The sequence below is a fragment of the Eleutherodactylus coqui genome, chromosome 6, assembly GCF_035609145.1.
Source record: "Eleutherodactylus coqui strain aEleCoq1 chromosome 6, aEleCoq1.hap1, whole genome shotgun sequence".
NCBI lineage: Eukaryota > Metazoa > Chordata > Amphibia > Anura > Eleutherodactylidae > Eleutherodactylus > Eleutherodactylus coqui.
In genome coordinates, this window is record NC_089842.1 from 155,025,331 (window position 1) to 155,042,976 (window position 17,646).

General features: G+C 42.2%; 1 protein-coding gene across 1 annotated transcript in view; it reads left to right on the top strand.

Moving 5' to 3' along the window:
* The window catches only part of PYGL (glycogen phosphorylase L), a 29,005-nt gene extending 12,680 nt beyond the window's left edge, over positions 1-16,325 (top strand). Inside the window, exons 7-20 of the mRNA XM_066608024.1 lie at positions 469-551; positions 1,164-1,307; positions 1,385-1,477; positions 7,891-8,037; positions 9,998-10,161; positions 10,593-10,707; positions 11,162-11,263; positions 11,659-11,806; positions 13,109-13,167; positions 14,218-14,359; positions 14,955-15,162; positions 15,243-15,377; positions 15,512-15,578; positions 15,816-16,325. Of these exons, the coding sequence (XP_066464121.1) occupies positions 469-551; positions 1,164-1,307; positions 1,385-1,477; positions 7,891-8,037; positions 9,998-10,161; positions 10,593-10,707; positions 11,162-11,263; positions 11,659-11,806; positions 13,109-13,167; positions 14,218-14,359; positions 14,955-15,162; positions 15,243-15,377; positions 15,512-15,578; positions 15,816-16,007 (1,799 nt within the window). The 3' untranslated portion in view covers positions 16,008-16,325. The remainder of the gene's footprint in view (positions 1-468; positions 552-1,163; positions 1,308-1,384; positions 1,478-7,890; positions 8,038-9,997; positions 10,162-10,592; positions 10,708-11,161; positions 11,264-11,658; positions 11,807-13,108; positions 13,168-14,217; positions 14,360-14,954; positions 15,163-15,242; positions 15,378-15,511; positions 15,579-15,815) is intronic.
* Positions 16,326-17,646: the final 1,321 nt, after the last annotated feature.

Consider the following 17,646-nt stretch of genomic DNA (forward strand, 5'->3'; position numbering starts at 1 on the left):
TCCCCAAAAATAAGACAGTGTCTTATATTAATTTTTTGTTCAAAAAGGTTTAACTTTTTTACATGTATAGCTGCCTGTACACTATTTAAATTGACTTTTTTAATTAACTGTTGGCAGGGCTTGATTTTGGAGTAGGGGTTATATTTTAAGCATCCTCTAAAAGCCTGAAAAATCATTTTGCATCCTCAAGCATTCTGGAAAATCATGCTATGTCTTATTTTCAGGGAAACAGGGTATATATGATGGCTAGATGTAGAACTGTTAATGGGCAGTAGTTCTTGATCGTTCTCCTCACTTCCTCTGAGGTAACTTATTTCATTGTTGGGGAAGTGGTTAGTTACAAATGCTCAGCTGCAATTATTACTTATCCCCTACTCCTAGTGTAAGTTATATTGCAATACTGTATTGATAAACCCAGATCATGGGCATGCCCCTCCTCACTTACAGAATGACTGTTTGCTTCTCTAGTTAATGTTGGTGACTACATCCAGGCAGTACTGGACCGGAACCTGGCTGAAAACATCTCCCGTGTCCTGTATCCAAATGATAATGTAAGTCCTGGCTCATCTCCTGCTGACAACCAGAGGCCTGATATAATATCCATAGCAGATCAGCCGCTCTCCAAAGGGAACTCCATTCTTCTGTTACTATGGGTGCTCATACAATATCCATACAGCCTCCTTACTTTAGGTCCCAAGGAAGTGGTTCAAGTTACGGGCAAATCAACAGCAGGGGGTCTTCCATATGGGCCTATTGGCCTTGAATATTTAATCCTATACTACCCCCTTTTATGTAGCCAACCTTCATCCAATTATTGTGACCTAGGAAATTCTATGCAGTCTTTTATAATAAGTTGCCCCATTCCTACTGGGTCCTTGTGCAGCTGCACAGGTCTCACATGGTGTATGCGCCTCATACGGGTAGTCAACCCAAGCATTGTATTCCTAAAAGTGAATTAAAAATGTAATGTTACACAATGCACTGTAGAGGGCAGTATTGGTGTTTACAAGCTGCAGAGCATTGAAATCCCTATAAAGCCCAATGGATGATTTACTTTTTTGAGAAAAAAAAATGTATGTTTTAGATTTGACTTTTTTTATTTTTATTTTTTTATTACACCTTGCCTCCTTACCGTGGGATATATTTGGTTTGTCTTTGTCCAGTTCTTTGAGGGTAAGGAGCTGCGTCTGAAGCAGGAATACTTTGTGGTGGCTGCTTCTTTACAAGACATCATCCGCCGTTTCAAGGCCTCTAAGTTTGGCAGCAGGGAGACGGTGAGGACCGGCTTTGACTCTTTTCCAGAAAAGGTAAATTTTCACTTTTGGCAGCTTTCGTTATTTTATGATGAACTGGACAATGTAATAAAAACTTCTTCGTTCTCCAGGTTGCCATTCAGCTTAATGACACTCACCCTGCGCTGGGAATTCCAGAACTGATGAGAATATTTCTGGATATAGAGAAGCTTCCCTGGGAGAAGGTACACTCTAATGGTGACTGAATTGTAAGCTTTTGTGGCCAGGCGTGAAAATAATCGTTGGCTCTTTCTCCAATCATTTGGTTTAAATACTGATTGTTCAGTTCTCATTAGATACCCCATTGAAAAAGTGTGTGTGTGTGTGTGTGTTATACCTGTCACAAAGTTGCAAAACTTTTGCACAAGGTAGACTTGCACCAAATTTTGCAGCTTTTTTTCTTTTTTTTCTAATGCCAAAGGAACAATCTCCCCAAAGTGTATTTTCTCTTGCCCTTTCATCACAAAACTAAGCGGTGGTTTGTCCATCAGGAAACCTCCATCTTGGCCCAGCCGTGCTCTCCCAATAGTTATGAAGAAATTGTCGTTGGTTTGAAACTAAAGCAGAACACGTTTGTTTGCTAATATGCCTTGTGCTTTCTTTATATACATTGCATTAGAACCTGGAGGATTTGGCAACCAAGTTTTAACACAATGTTTTATCCAAAAGCTCTGGAGCTGTCATAAGTTACCCTGGTTTTTAAGTCCATGTATCCCAAGGGCATATGGCATTTCTCTAGTGGGGATCATACTTCTGCTCTTCAAAAGGGAGTGTAGGAAATGATATCCCCTGGGGTACTCTAATTTATTTGGATAGGGGCTACTTCAATTGAGAAACTTTCCACTAAATAACCTTATTGAAGGGCAACGCCACATACAGTACACATTACTCCTGGAATTTGCATGGATTTCTGTTGTGTAGCACTCCCCCCATATAACTCTTTATATTGTATTTTTTAATGGTCCTCCAGACCCTTTGGCAGCTATTACAGCCCTATCCGTATTTTCACAATCATTCTTGTGCTGTATTTACACAGGCAAGTGTGATATCTGTCCAAGAAACTAAAATATTCTGCTTGTTAAATTGGGATCTTCTATGCAAATGCAATTAAAAGAACGCATCGCTGCACATGCATTTTTAAGGCACGTGAAAATCGTGTGTTTTTCAATAGGAAGATTTTAAAAATGCATCCTACTGACATATACATGCGAGTGCGATGTATGTGGGTTTTTTTTCTTACTCTACCATAGTGGATAATGGAGTTTTCCACAAAAAACACAGAAAAATGAAACTTGTTGTAACTGTTCTACCCTGCAGCATCACTGAGAAACATCACCTGTAAATAGAACGATTGAAAACCTATTTCGAACAAGGAATCACGGTTGATAGATGGAATTCATGTTGAACCCGGTACCCTATTGGCAAGTTTAGATGTAGAAGGACTGTATAGTTCCATCCCCCATGATATAGGGATTAAAGCAGTTGGACACTTCCTGAAGCAGAGAGGAACGGCATATATGCATCATAACCAATTCGTTGAAAATCTCCTGATCTTCGTGCTCACAAAAAATTACTTCCTGTTCGAAGGCCATCTGTTCCACCAGCTCAGGGGCACCGTGATGGGGAGTCCCTGTGCCCCATCGTACGCAAATCTGTTCCTGGGCTGGTGGGAGACACAAATGGTCTTCACGGAAGAGCACACCAAGTGGACAGATAACATCCCACTTTAGTTGAGATTTATTGATGACATCCTGATCCTATACACTGGAACCAAGGAGTCATTCATGGAGTTTGTTGATGTTTTGAATGACAACTCAATCAACCTCAAACTTACCATGGAGATCGAAGAGAATTCTATTTCTTTCTTGGATGTCTGTATCAGCAAAGCTAACGATGGCTACCTACAATCCTCTCTTCAGGAAACCAACCGCTTCCAATCGCCTGCTTGCCTGGGATAGTGCCCACCCCTATTCCCTGAAAAATGGGATACCTAAAGGGCAGTTTCTGCGCCTTAGGAGAAACTGCTCAGATTCTAATGACTTTGAAGATAAAAGCACGGAGTTGAAAAATAGATTCTCAGACAGAGGTTATCCCACTAACTTCATAGAGAAAGCATATCATTTCTCTAAACAACAAAGCAGACCAGAACTGCTAGTCTCTAAAATTAAGAACCCAGATAGTCAATTACGTATCATATCCACTTTTGACAATGGAGTTCCTTATATGCGCAACATCCTTTCCAAATATTGGGGGATTCTCCAAGAAGACCCAGACTTCAAAACTATTACCTCCAAATCCGCTCCTAACCTTCAGACTGGGTCGTAACGTCAAGGATAGAGTAGTCAAGAGCCACTTGAAGACACCACAATCTGGTAACTGGCTGACTATATATCGAGACCCATGGGTACTTTCCCGTGTTCTGACTGCTTAGCGTGTCGAAATATCCTTAAGGGAGATACTATCAAGAGTGCCTATACTGGTAAGATGTACACGCTAAGAGTTTTTCAACTGTCGCTCTTCCCATTTGGTATATATGGCAACATGCCCCTGTAAGAAGAACTATATAGGGAAGACGAGGCAAGAATTCAGGCGACGGATTCTTGCCCATCTTGGGAATATACGACGAGGCGACAAAATACCTGTAGCAAATCACATGCGAGAACACCATGGGGGTAACCCTGATCTACTAATGTTTCAGGGGGTAGAATCCATCAGGAGCTATGGGAGGAGAGGTGACCTTGACAAGAGGCTCCTTCAAAAGGAGTCACAATGGACTTATCGTATGGACTGCATACAACCAAAGGGCCTGAATGAAACCCTTTCATTTGCATGCTTTATATGAACTGGGACTAAACTCTGTCATATTTCTTTCCTGCGTTGAGCAACTACATTCTAGTAATCTAGCCCCCTTTGTTCTCTTTTCGGATATCTATTAAGAGGATATGAGGTGTTATCAACACACCCTCCTCCTATAAGCGTCATATGAATACAGCCTTAATAGAGTATACTTCATCAGATGTTAACATCATAAATTGATTTTATCTGTTTATATCTAGCTAATAAGCCCTGGACATTTATTCTGACCACAAGTGTATTAGATTTGATGGTGGAACATGTCTTTATGCCCATCATCATGTTGATATCATTGAAGAATCCAACCCTGTTACCTGTATACTTAAAAACATACAGGGGTGGATATAGTCTTCCACTATATCGGTACCCGGACTAGCTGGCAGTACATTATATGATGGCTGTTTATCTACAAGCTTGCCCAATTTTGAAGTCTTATGATCACATACTATTAAAGATATATTTACCTATGTGTACCGTTTGGGACACTCTGGTACCAAACTACCAATAGGGGCACTGAGTGGATGATCCACCTCGGCGCTGTCTTTTTGGGCACTACACAACAGCATTATAGGACACCACCAGTCATATCCTCGGCCATGATCACGTGACCGTTAGGGGAGTTTACAGACACGGCTCATTCATCAATTTCACTAACAGGACCGGTCACATGATCGGAGTATAAGTAAAGTAAGGGGTGGATACTTACACCTCCCTCTGATTTACTCCTTTACCAGGTTCGGTCCTGTAATCAGAAGACACGTGATCACGCGCATAGGGAAACTATAACTTCTTAGAGTTTTCCCAATGCAATCTTCTAGCACTCCACGTCATCGCGCTTGATCACGTGGGCGCGCGCACAGTGAGGGAATGACAATTCCCCCCCCCCCCCCCCCATGCACCCTTTCAGCGTCCTACGTCACCACGTTTGATCACATGGTTCCGTGGTAGCGCTGGACGTGGAGCCGAGCCCCCATAGCAACAGGATCACAACAAGGAGGTGGATCATAAACAAGTCCCTGGACAGTCTGTGGAATACATCCAAAACTGACCAGCTACCCCACAGCTTTTTTTTTTTTTTTTTCTTCTTTATTGATCAGTACAACAACCAGAGTAAATGTGACAGGTGAATGATGTCAGATTAGGTGGAGCTACAAGGCACTCTGTTAATAGGTTATATGACGACACACCCCTGAATCAAGGGAGGAGTTATCCACTACTTAAACCCTGTTGAGACACACTATGGGTCATTAGCCGCCAGTCTACCACAGAGGCTGGTGCTGCTACCTTCTCTCGTTCTTATTACTTTCTAGGGGTGAATCTCTGGGGGATATTTAACCCTTTGAATGCTAGCATCGTCTACCTCTCCTTTACCTTTACAACTTCCGCTACAATCTAATTTTTGTCGAGCAGTTTAAGGACGTTGTTTACTGATTTTTGATTTTTTTTGACGTCCAGATATGGAATTTGGTTCCTGATGACGCTACTCTAACTGTAGCAGAAACGCGTCGAACCGCGTAATTTCTCTTAAGAAGTGACGTCCTAAGACTATTCCATATAACTGATGGATTCTTTCCTCTCCTTATTTTGGATTGGAAATTATCAATTTTGGAATTTTTTTAAAGTTATTAATGGTCTATTCTCCATCAGATGTAGCCACTTGGGAAGTTATCTATATCTAGTGGACTAGATCTGTGAGGAGTGGATCTTCTCTTTTCTGCTGAGATTACCCTAAGGGCTCATGTCCACGGGGAAAATATGATTTAGGATCCGCAGCGGATTACCTGCACGCGGATCCGCACCCCATAGGGATGCATTGACCACCCGCGGGTAGATAAATACCCGCGGATGGTCAATAAAAGAGATTTTTAAAAAAATGGAGCATGAAAAAATCTGGACCATGCTCCATTTTCGTGCGGGTCTCCCGCAGGGACGGCTCCCGCGGGCTTCTATTGAAGCCTATGGAAGCCGTCCGGATCCGCGGGAGACCTAAAATAGGAATTTAAAAGAATTTACTCACCCGTAGCGGGCCGGGAAGGTCTTCTCTTCCTCACGGCCGCATCTCCCTTGCTTCGGCTCGGCGGATGTGCCCGGCGCATGCGCGCGGCACGTCAACGACGTGCCGGCGACGTGCCGCCGGCGTGACGAATTCATCCGCCGGCTGAAGAAAGAAGATCCGGCCGTGACGCAGAGAAGAAACGGAGCGGATGGGAGGTGAGTTTATTCTCATTTATTCTGATTTTCAGCGCTCATGTCCGCGGGGCAGGAGGGACCCGCTGCAGATTCTACATGGAGAATCCGTAGCGGGCCCGTTTTTTTTTTTTTTTTTCCCCGTGGACATGAGGCTTTAAGTCTCTATTGGAGTGCAATTTAGAGGGATTTATGTATACCCCTGTGCACTAAACTAGGCTGGGGTAACAGGTGACGTTCCAAAAAGATTCTGAACCCAATAACCAAGTTAACCCCTCGATTGGAGGGCTATGGAGACTTCTCGAGGTTGTTGGTGTTCTGAGAAACTTCTGAACGTACTAGCTAGTTTGACCCTTTGAGTAAAAAGGTTATAGCTACACTACATAATTCTGTAGCAAATCGCTAATTGTTTTTTGAACCTTCTATGGTCTACTCTTTTTAAAGCTGTATAGCTTTAAATTCTCTATCCCGAAATATGGCCATTCCGCCATATATATTTCTGGGAATTTTGTTCAAGGAGTACTTTTTAGCTATGTGTGTGTCCTATTTGAGACTTGCTTATCAAGTTCTTTTTTTATAAACTTTTAATAAAAGTTATATTTTAGTTCTGAACCCCACAGTGACAAAAACAATCTATTTCCGTGCGAGTCTTGTGCATCTTGCAACACGCAAAACTCACATGGAGGAGACTTGTGTAAATGCATCCTAAAAGGGAATCTTATCATTTACCTTGAGACCTACTAGCTAAGCTTATGGATTCAAAATGCCATGTTTCCTCTAAAAAATAAGACCTACCCTGATATTTAACCCTACCCTGATTTATTTGGGTTTTTTTGGAATATAAGCCCTAACTACACTACATAAAGAAAAAAAAACAAAACTCCTCTAGCAGGCAGCATCTGGGTCCTCTCGCTGGGCTGTGCTGCTTCGGCAGTCTCCATGTAGTCCTCAGCGGTGAGGGCATTCTCTTCCTGGTAATGAGGCTTGAATACCCTGCCTCCAGCAAGAGATTGGCTGTGAGTGGTTCATGTGATCCAATCACAGCATTCAGTAAATGACATTAAATGGCTGTGATTGGCTCATCAAGCGCCAGCTGTGATTGGTTAAGGTACACCGCCTCAGCCAATCACAGCAGTCTCTTGCTGGAGGCATGGTATTCAAGCCCCATTACCAGGAAGAGAATGCTCAGTGCCAAGGACGACACGGAAGACTGCCTTAGCACCACAGCCCAGCATAAGGGATCCAGACACCCTCCCCCCTGAAAATAAGACACTGCCTCTTTTGGCGCAAAAATTAATAAATACGGTCTTATTTTCAGGGAAACACTGTAGCTGAATCTGGGGATGTAAATTTTATGCTGGCTTTCCCTGCCATTACCTCGATGTTGCATGTCAAACCTGCTGTTGAATACTTCGGACGGGCTACGTGGAATGCACATAGAATGAGTGGACTAGGCTCATAGGCTCAAAGTAGTTGGTCTCTTTAAAATGTTTTGTAAAAGCCTTGTCCTGAATCAGTAACTACATGCAGTAATTTTTTTTTTTTTACCTGTTCTTAGGCTTGGGAGATTACAAAGAGAACCTTTGCTTACACAAACCATACCGTGTTACCTGAAGCATTGGAACGATGGCCAGTGGACCTTGTGGAGAACTTGCTGCCCAGACACCTACAGATTATCTACGAAATAAACCAGAGACATATGGATGTAAGTCAACATGTTCTCCCTATATCCAAGCTATCATGAAGTAGAATTCCTTTCAACTTGGCATTCTGTAAACCCAGAAAGTCCCAGAACTGCAATATGTGACCAGAAGCAGACCATGGAATAGATAACTGTCACCATTCAGTAATTGAGGAAATTGGGATAGCCAGCTCCTAATAGCAGGACAGGTTACTAACCAGTGGCCGCTGTAAAAACCTGTATAGCAGGTCACTTAAGGGGCCATGGGTTAGGTTTTATTGTGCCCTAATCTAAGGTTCCCTTGGGAATCCCATGCCATGAATAGCTGAGTCATGACAGCTGGGGCAATGCTCTACACAGGAAAAACCTCCCCTTACATACCGTAATTAATGGCAATTATGGCATGTGGTGAGGTAGCTCCTCCTGTCAGTCATCAGCACCCTGCAATGTGATCAGAGTTCCTTAGGAATACAGCCTATCAGACCTTGGCTCTGAGTCTGATTGGTCAAAGGTGCACTACATTGGTAGTGTAGTATACCAGTGATCCAACAATCTCATCTTAAAGTCCCTTGGAGGGACCAAAAACAGTGTAAGGAAAATAAAGTATATTAATTACATATCACTGCGTTTTGTAATCTGAATATAAAAGTGTTATCCCACATGGTAAACTGTTAAGAGAAATATTTGTCTCTCAAAAAACTCTCTATATACACTCCTACAAAGTTAGTTACCCCCAAATTGTGCCAATGGAAACTACAACACCTCCCACAAAAATCAATACATGACTCTTTTGGAGGAAAATTGAAAATGTTATGGATCTTGGAATTTGGCTTTTTTTTTTATTTAAAAAAAAGCCTCTTATTATAGAAAAAAGTAATACAACCAATTAAATTTTGGTTTTGCTACACTATTGACCCCCCATTAAAGAAAACCTAAAATTGAACTTTTTCCTCCAATCTCTCCAATTGATAAAAGCACTATATATAAAAAAATGCCTGATGCAAAATAGGTAGGTTACTAAGGGGTTAAACTTCTAATGGACCTTCAGTGTGCTCAATTCATATTTCTTACTGTGGTCATAGATTGCAAAGGGAGGCCTTAGGATCTCCCATTCTGGTGATCGGTATGGTGCTGATTGTGGGGCAAACTGCTTTAACTTGGGGCATCTGTTAACAGCTTTGATCAGAACCATGTGACTGCACCATTGAGAAGCTAAAGGTCTGTGGATGCAGCCATACATTCACACGGTTTGATTTGCCACAGAATTTCCTGCCTGCAAAATTGTGGCAGAAATCAGGTCCGCATGCAGACTTGGCACAGTCATTGGGCAAAATCCATATTTGTACCTCTGCTGCATGTCCACAGATCAACATCAAATGTTACATCACTACTTCACGCACAAACTGCAGAATTCTGTATGCAGACTTTGTCCCTGAGGACTAACTGCACATGTGGATCTGCGATTTATGCTGCTGTGAACATGGCATAGAGCTTCATAATCTCAACAGCTACTTTATCATGGCTACCCCCAAACAAGTTTGGGGGGGTGGGGGGCTGCTCATCATATTCATTACGACAACTGGTCAATTGTAAACCTCGCCGTATGCAGGTGACTAATATGATCAGTTTTGCAAAATAACACTTTAAAATGACTTCTTCACTGTCTGGAAAAGCCTAACACAGGATAAGATGGAGAATGGAACAGTAAACCCCCCCCCCCCCCCCCCTTCCCTCTCTGCTGGCAGCACATTGCCAATCAACTTATGAGCTGAACTGATTACAAGTGTTGGATCACCTGTCTTCTGCTGATTACCTAAACTGCGCCCATAGCTCTAAGCTGCAAGCAGAAGAGGGGCGTCATGGTACTCGGACTATGCTTCTCTTCAATTCTTATTGCCAAATTAGATTTTGCAGTAACCGCTACATCTTTTTCTATAACTTACAATCTGCCCAATGTAATGTAATGCGTTTGACCTTTCTACAGAAAATTGCAGCCCTCTACCCAGGAGATGTAGACCGACTGAGGAGAATGTCTCTGATTGAAGAAGATGGCGTCAAGAGGATTAACATGGCTCACTTGTGTATTCTCGGATCGCATGCAGTGAATGGGGTGGCCAGAATCCACTCTGAGATTGTCAAAAACCAAGTGTGAGTTGCCTATCGTAGACTGGCTCATCTACTGCTAAATACAGTTGTCCAACCTGTGCCACCTTCCTTCACCCAATAATTGGGAACAAGAGGGTGAAAGATGGGTTTACAATAAGTTGATCTCTCGGTGTGCTGCTGGTGAGACGTGAGCAGGTTATCTGGGTTTCCCTACAGGCTACAGCTGTTCAATTCCCTTGTAGTGCCCCCCACAGTGGAAACTAAGCATTACGCAGATTCTGTTAAAATGAACGGGCTATCTTGTAATGCTCTGTTCTCCAGCAAGTGGCTGAGTGTACCAAACAGGGCACCCCCCTTTTTTTATTTTTTTTGGAATGGGTGTATGAGTATTGCATGAGTGATTAATTATAGGAGACAGTCATGTGACTACTGCATTGACTTGTTCTATAACTTGCTGCATTATTCTTTCCTAGGTTTAAAGACTTCAGTGAACTTGAACCTGCAAAGTTCCAGAACAAGACAAATGGGATCACTCCTAGGCGCTGGCTTCTCCTGTGTAACCCAGGACTTGCAGAACTCATAGCCGAGGTGAAGAGATCTAACAGCCAGATAAAAGCCCAGAGGCATAACATGAAGTTCCTGGGCCCCAATGCAAAATCTCTAACAAGGCCCCTACTTACAACATGCCATTTAATACTGGTGGCTTACATGGCTCCTCTCCAGAAACAGGGCTTTGATAAAACTGCTGCTACATATGGTCTGCAGTGAGATGGCTATAGTTAATGTACAATTATAATGTGAATGTCTTATTGGCTGTAGTATCTAGATCAGTGGGCTCCAGCCTGCAGCTCTCTAGCTGTTGCAAAAGTACAACTCCTAGTGAGCCCTGACAGCTGCTGGCTGGAAGTAGTCTTGAAATGGCTGGAGTGCTGTAACTAACTCCCAATATATGTTAAAGGGGCCTATATGTTCTTTTGATATCAAGATAAGATTTCAAGGAATATAGAGTTTTGGGCCTAACTCTTGCTTTGTTCTAATCCAGAAAATTGGAGAAGACTATGTGAAGGACCTGAGCCAGCTAAAACAGCTGAATAAGTATGTGAATGATAACGCATTCATCAGGGATGTTTCGAAGGTCAAGGAGGTGAGCTACCATTATTTATATTCTGTTTGTTCTGATGCAGAGCTCCTAATTCTCTTTTGGGACACTTTATTTCTGCTGCCACCACTAGAGGGAGCTTGCTGCATACAGTTATACACTGGAAAAAGTGACTCAGAGGCTCTCAATTGTTGGTTGCAGAATTTTTATTTATTTTTTTAAACTTTTTCCACACATAGTACAGAATAGCTGGGGAGAAGTTTTACGTAATAGGAAAACCCTTTTAATTTTATTCTCTGTGCAGGGGGTTTGGAGCTCTGTAGCTTAAAAGTTTTAAGTGCTAAATATAGTCTTATATTAGTTGATCAGCACTGAATGTTGTGCCTGAAAAACACTATGGTGTGGATATTTTCAGCTTTTTTTTTTTTCCTTCCTTGTAGGAGAACAAGCTTAAGTTTATCCAATATCTGGAAAAGACTTACAAGATGAAACTCAATCCATCCTCCATGTTTGATGTGCAAGTGAAGAGAATCCATGAGTACAAGAGACAACTGCTCAACTGTCTCCATATCATCACAATGTACAACCGTAAGGGTTTTCCATTTTTGTTCTTAAAAATTATAACCCCAGCCCCCCCTCCACTGTCCCTTGAGTGCATGGCAAGTTTTTTTGGGGATTTTTTTTTTGGGGGGTGGAGTAGAATTTTTCTGCACCCTTGCAGTTATATCCTCCCATCTGTCGGAGGATTATCAGTGAGTAGTTAGGCAAATACAGAAATTGCTCTACACCTCTGGACCCCTATCTAAGCAGCAATATTGTAGACCCTAGAAACTGTATCAAAGAACCGAGTAAGACTCCTAACCTTGTGTCTGTATCTAGTAGTGTTGATGGGTTCTAGTTACCTGAAAATGGAAATCGCACTTTTAAATCTTGAACCTCCTATACAATCAGTCAAGCTGTAATTCAAACACCAAAATGGTAGTAAATACAGGGTTTGTCTGCTTTTTGGGCATAGAAGGGTCTCCCAATAAGCCGATCGCAAAGTGCCCGACTGCTAGAGGCTGCATTAATTGGCTGTAATCTGAGGAAGAATCTAGGAACAAGTCTTCTGTTTCCCTACAGCCCCTAAACTGGGGACAATTAAGTATTAAGCACAGTCATTGAAATCGGTAGGTTGCCTTCTGTACACAATGCAGGAATGTGCTGGGTCCTCAAGAGGGAAGTGTTTTCTGTAGCTGTTCTACAAGGGTTCCCTTTAATTTCCATGAGGTATTTTTAAAATGGGTTTTTCCAACCAGATGTGTGTATTATACATTTTTATTAAATTTTTTAATGGAATTCTTGAGAAATTTTTCATTTTTCTGTTCTGATATGAATAGCTAAAATTGCAGCCAAAACTTGTCATCCTCCTGTTGTAAAGGGTTACAAATAATACAAATATATATTTTGCTCTTGCACACAACCCAAGGGATTTGAGGTGTAGACAAGTGAACATCTGTTTCCCAGGTTGGCTGTGTTGGTGCCGTGTTGTGCCATGAAGCCCCTCTGTGGGGAAGGCTCATTAGATGTGTGATTATCCTGATCTGTGTGACAATACAATAAGATTTATGGGAGAAGCTGGGGAAATGAGGTATGAGGTGTGCTGTGCAGGGAGGAAGCATTCATCAAATGTATATAATTGCTCCAATCTATCTCTCACGTGAAAAATCCATTACAGGGGAGATGGCGATAGAGCTGTAAAACTACATAGCATGCATATTTTTGTGTACTTAAAGAAAAATATGCAGATTTCAGGATAATCTTGTCTTGGGGGATGGGAAAGAGTTTTTTAAGTATTTTATCTTGTCACTCGTGAAGTTATAACATTTTTTTTTTTTTTTTTTTCCCCAGGTATAAAAGCAAATCCTGCAAAGGACTTTGTCCCAAGAACCGTCATCATTGGAGGAAAGGTACAGAATCATAGGGCCCTGTAATAGAATGCAAGATGCGCCCAACCTCCCCTCAGCTTGACAAAGTCTATGGGGCAGACTTTCTTAAACTGGCGTTTTTGTTTGTCAAAGTTCATGCTAGTGTAATCTCTAATTAGACCAATTTATCAATGTGCCTTTTAATAATTCAGTGCATCTTTGGTGCCAAATCTGAAATCCGCAACAGCTAAAGCTGGCATGGACTTCAGCTATCTGTCAGTTTATGGTGTAAATTGTAGTAAATCCAATTCGCTTTGAGCAACCATGCTGCCTAATGGTAACACTACATACTCCTCGTGGTGGGACAGGTGTAAAATGGTAAAAACTGCACAAGATGGTGCATGCCAAAATATGCTACTTTTTTATACACCAGAAATCTGGTAAAGGGTTTAATATACTCCCCTCTCTCCTCTAGGGGAGTTACCATTATGACTTTATATAGGGAGTATTCAAACCATGGGGAGCTGTATGCTGTGAGCTCATCCCAGCATCTAAAAGCATTGCAGCAATGGCTGATACATGACTACTTTTATTTTTGACTCGTGGTCTCAAATTGTCCTTCACCTGTGGCTGCGCGAACAGTATGAGAACATTTGGTGTGATCACGATCTTCAAAACATCAATTCTCCTAGGTACATATGCACAGTCTTTAAAGAAACTCTGTTGTGGATGTAAAACTTGTGCAAAGTCTTATGTAATCCCAAATAAGCTTGATACTGGGATCTGGGCTCTGAGCTCCATATCACTTCCAGGACTTTCTTAATGACATTGGCTGTATGTTTGAGGTCGTTGTCCTGCTGCAGAATAAATCTGGAGTCTATCAAATGTTTTCTATTTTTGAAGACAATTTGTACTTTGGAGCATCTTTCTTCCACACCCACCTAAAACATTTGCACTGTGCTGTATATACAGAGAATTTGCTTGATGTAGTAATTTATCTAGCTCTACTTTGTCACTTACAACTTCTGTAAACTACCTTTTTGGTGGGATGAGCACCATACTGCATATCCTTATTTTCCCTTCTCTTCTCAGGCTGCTCCAGGATATCACATGGCGAAGTTGATTATAAAGCTCATAACTTCTGTGGGGGAGATTGTAAACAATGACCCCATGGTAGGGGACAAGCTGAAGGTCATCTTTTTGGAGAACTACAGAGTATCCCTTGCAGAGAAAGGTTTGTCCAGGACTGTATGGCTTCATGAAATGTTCAGTTTTTGGCTCCTTTTGCTTGGGCTGGGATAGAATCCTATAATGGTAGAGTTGGAAGGGACCTCCAGGGTCATCAGGTCCAATGCTCTGCTCAATGCAGGATCACTAAATCATCCCAGACAGATGTCTGTCTAGACTCTGAAAACTTCCATTAAAGGAGAACTTACCACCTCCCATGGCAACCTGTTCCACTCATTCATCACCCTGACTGTCTAATATCTAATTTGTGTCTCCTCCCTTTTAGTTTCATCCCATTGCTTCTAGTCCTTTGTGTAAATGAGAATAGGACTGGTCCCTCAGCATAAGACTTAAAGGGGTTGTACAGTGGGAAGGAGGAGAGTGCTTGCTTTTTAAAAATAAAAATGTTTGCAGCTCCTCCTCGCTCTAATGGCACAAAACTGCAATACCAGACTTAACCTATGGACCGGTGAGGCACTATTTCTAAAATCTGCCGTCTTTACATCTTTGCTCTTCATGTTCTAAAGTCAGGATTAAACAAGTGTTTATTGGCTCAAATTTTGGATTCTGTTGCATGTAATGTTTTATTTTTTTGTTGACAGTCATTCCAGCAACAGACTTGTCGGAACAGATCTCTACAGCGGGCACTGAGGCTTCTGGCACAGGTAATATGAAATTCATGCTAAATGGAGCACTGACTATTGGAACTATGGATGGTGCCAATGTGGAGATGGCAGAGGAGGCTGGAGAGGAAAACTTGTTCATATTTGGCATGAGAATAGAGGATGTGGCTGAAATGGACAAGAAAGGGTAAGATCCATGTGGCAACTAGCAATATCTACTGCGGTGTGACAGGTCAGGCATATTTCACTCTGCTATTATGTTCACAGGTACAATGCTCAAGAATACTATCACAGACTTCCTGAACTGAAGCAGGCCATGGACCAGATACAATCTGGCTACTTCTCTCCATCAAACACTGACCTCTTTAAAGATCTGGTGGACATGCTCTTTTACCATGACAGGTCAGTAAAACCTGGGGAAAGGGCATACTTGCCGTTTAGAAGCCTGAGAAGGCTTGGTGAGAACTCCTTTGGTTAAATATTTGAACTATGACACTGTTAATCTTTACTTTTTTTTCCCATCTTTCTAATACCAGGTTTAAAGTCTTTGCAGATTATGAAGCCTATGTTAAGTGCCAGGAGAGGGTCAGTGCTCTGTACAAGGTGGGTGCTGTTTTTTTCCCAGCAGTTGGTGCTCCTGGCTTGGTTGCACCTTGGCTCCAGCTGCTAAAAATATTTAATATAAACATGCAAAATACTAAATTATGCTTTTTAAACAGCTTTTAATACAAACCTTATGTTTGGCATCTACCCAACATTGGAGATTACAGAAGTTTCACTCCTAATTCACATAACCTAGGGATTTCTAATTTTAGCTGCTGTCCCCTTTTCTCCTCTTAGAATTCAAAAGAGTGGACCAAAGTAGTCATCAAGAACATTGCGGCATCTGGTAAATTCTCCAGCGACAGGACAATCAAGGAATATGCCAAAGATATCTGGGGAGTAGAGCCCTCTGACTTGAAGATTCCTGCACCCAACGAACCAAGAGAAGTAGTTGAGGAGGAGGCCCAACCAGTAAAATCCAAAGCATAAAGCGTTTTGAAACAGAAGCGAAGCTTGCACTAATCTCCAGATCACTAGTCCTAAGTCAATAGTTAATCATGTCCAGTATCGGGAGGCCCCAGACCTGACCCAGTGAAGCGAAACAAGGACTTTCTTTCATGCTTCTTGCACTTGCTTTGCTGTAGTGTATTGTTGCAGTTTATTTGGGCCAGTCTGTTTTATACCAAGGGCTGTTCTCTGATTTTTCTGCAATCAGTCTTGACAAAATAACTATGGCTTAGAATCTCTAGTCTTTTCTGACCAAATGTATGGTTGTCTGTCACACTATAATAAAAGGCTTTATATGGATTTTCTACTCTATTTGTTGGGGATGGGAGGTTATGGTGATGTAGATTACTGCCTAACAGCCCAAAGATGGAGTTGGGGAGAGGGCTCTGCTACAACTGACGTTAAGGCTGGTTTCACACAGGTGTATATTTACGTGGCATAAAAGCAACTGGCCAGCCAAGATGGTGCATTTCTGCCAGGCGCTTTTATGGAAGCCTATAACAGCTGCCAGAGAAGGGATGAGGTAGGGAGTTTAGCCGTGTGACTGCTAAACTCCTACTCTCTTGCCCGCTCCTCTGACCCCACCCATCCCGTTGGCTGTGACGAGGGGCAGAGAAAGAGCAGGAGCTTGACAGACTAGCTCCCGCCTCATCCCACCTCCTACTCATGCAGAGACAGTGAGGGGGAGAATAGTTAGCTAGCTTTGCCAGCTTGTACAGGAAGCATAGCGGAGAAAGAATTGGTGTTAGAGGTTTCTACAGTCTCTTAATTGTTCATCCAAGCAGTACCTCCATCTGCAGGTTGGCACAGCACCAACAATAACAGATTGTTCCTGGTCTTCTAGAAAACTTAGGCCCCCTGTCCACAGACGATATGAAGTCCTGCGGTAAATCGCCGTCGCGGGAGCCACCTCCCGGGAGCAGGAGCCGCCGCCGATTCTCCGTCGGTCAGCCCTATCTGATAGGCTGGCCTCAGAGAATCAGGGCAATTTGCAGCAATGATTCTCCGCTCGTGGACCGATGCTGGCGCTTTCCATAGCAATGCTATGGAAAGTGTCGGCTGCTGTGATTTGCCGGTGGTTTACCGCCGGCGAAATCACGCCCGTGGACAGACACCCTTACTCCACCATCCTCTATACAGACCTCCAATACAATAAGCCCATATAGGAATTGGGGCTGTGGAGTCACTAAGCCAAACCTCCTACTCTTCAGTTTTGCCAGACTCCAACTCCTTCATATATATGACTTTTTTTTTTTTTTTTTTTCTCAAGTGATAAATTTACTGTACTATAATGGTGATTAAGAGCCTGATACCACTTTGATTAAAGTAATCCAGCTAGTTAGATAAAACATTTGTTGGACTACAATTTTCAGAACCCAAAACGTCCTTAACTGTAATCTCCACTAACACTAAGCAGCATAAGGATACTTGGTTTAATGGAGAGTCTAAACTGATTTTTTTCTATTGCTGTTTTCACATCCTAGTTATCAATGGGTGTGATAAATAGGGACTTGGGTGAATAAATAGATTTTTATAGGGCTCTTCAAAACTTTCCTAAATTCCTGTAAGGAAATGTGCAGCACTTTCTGTATTAAAGGGGTTGTCTCGTGAAAGCAAGTGG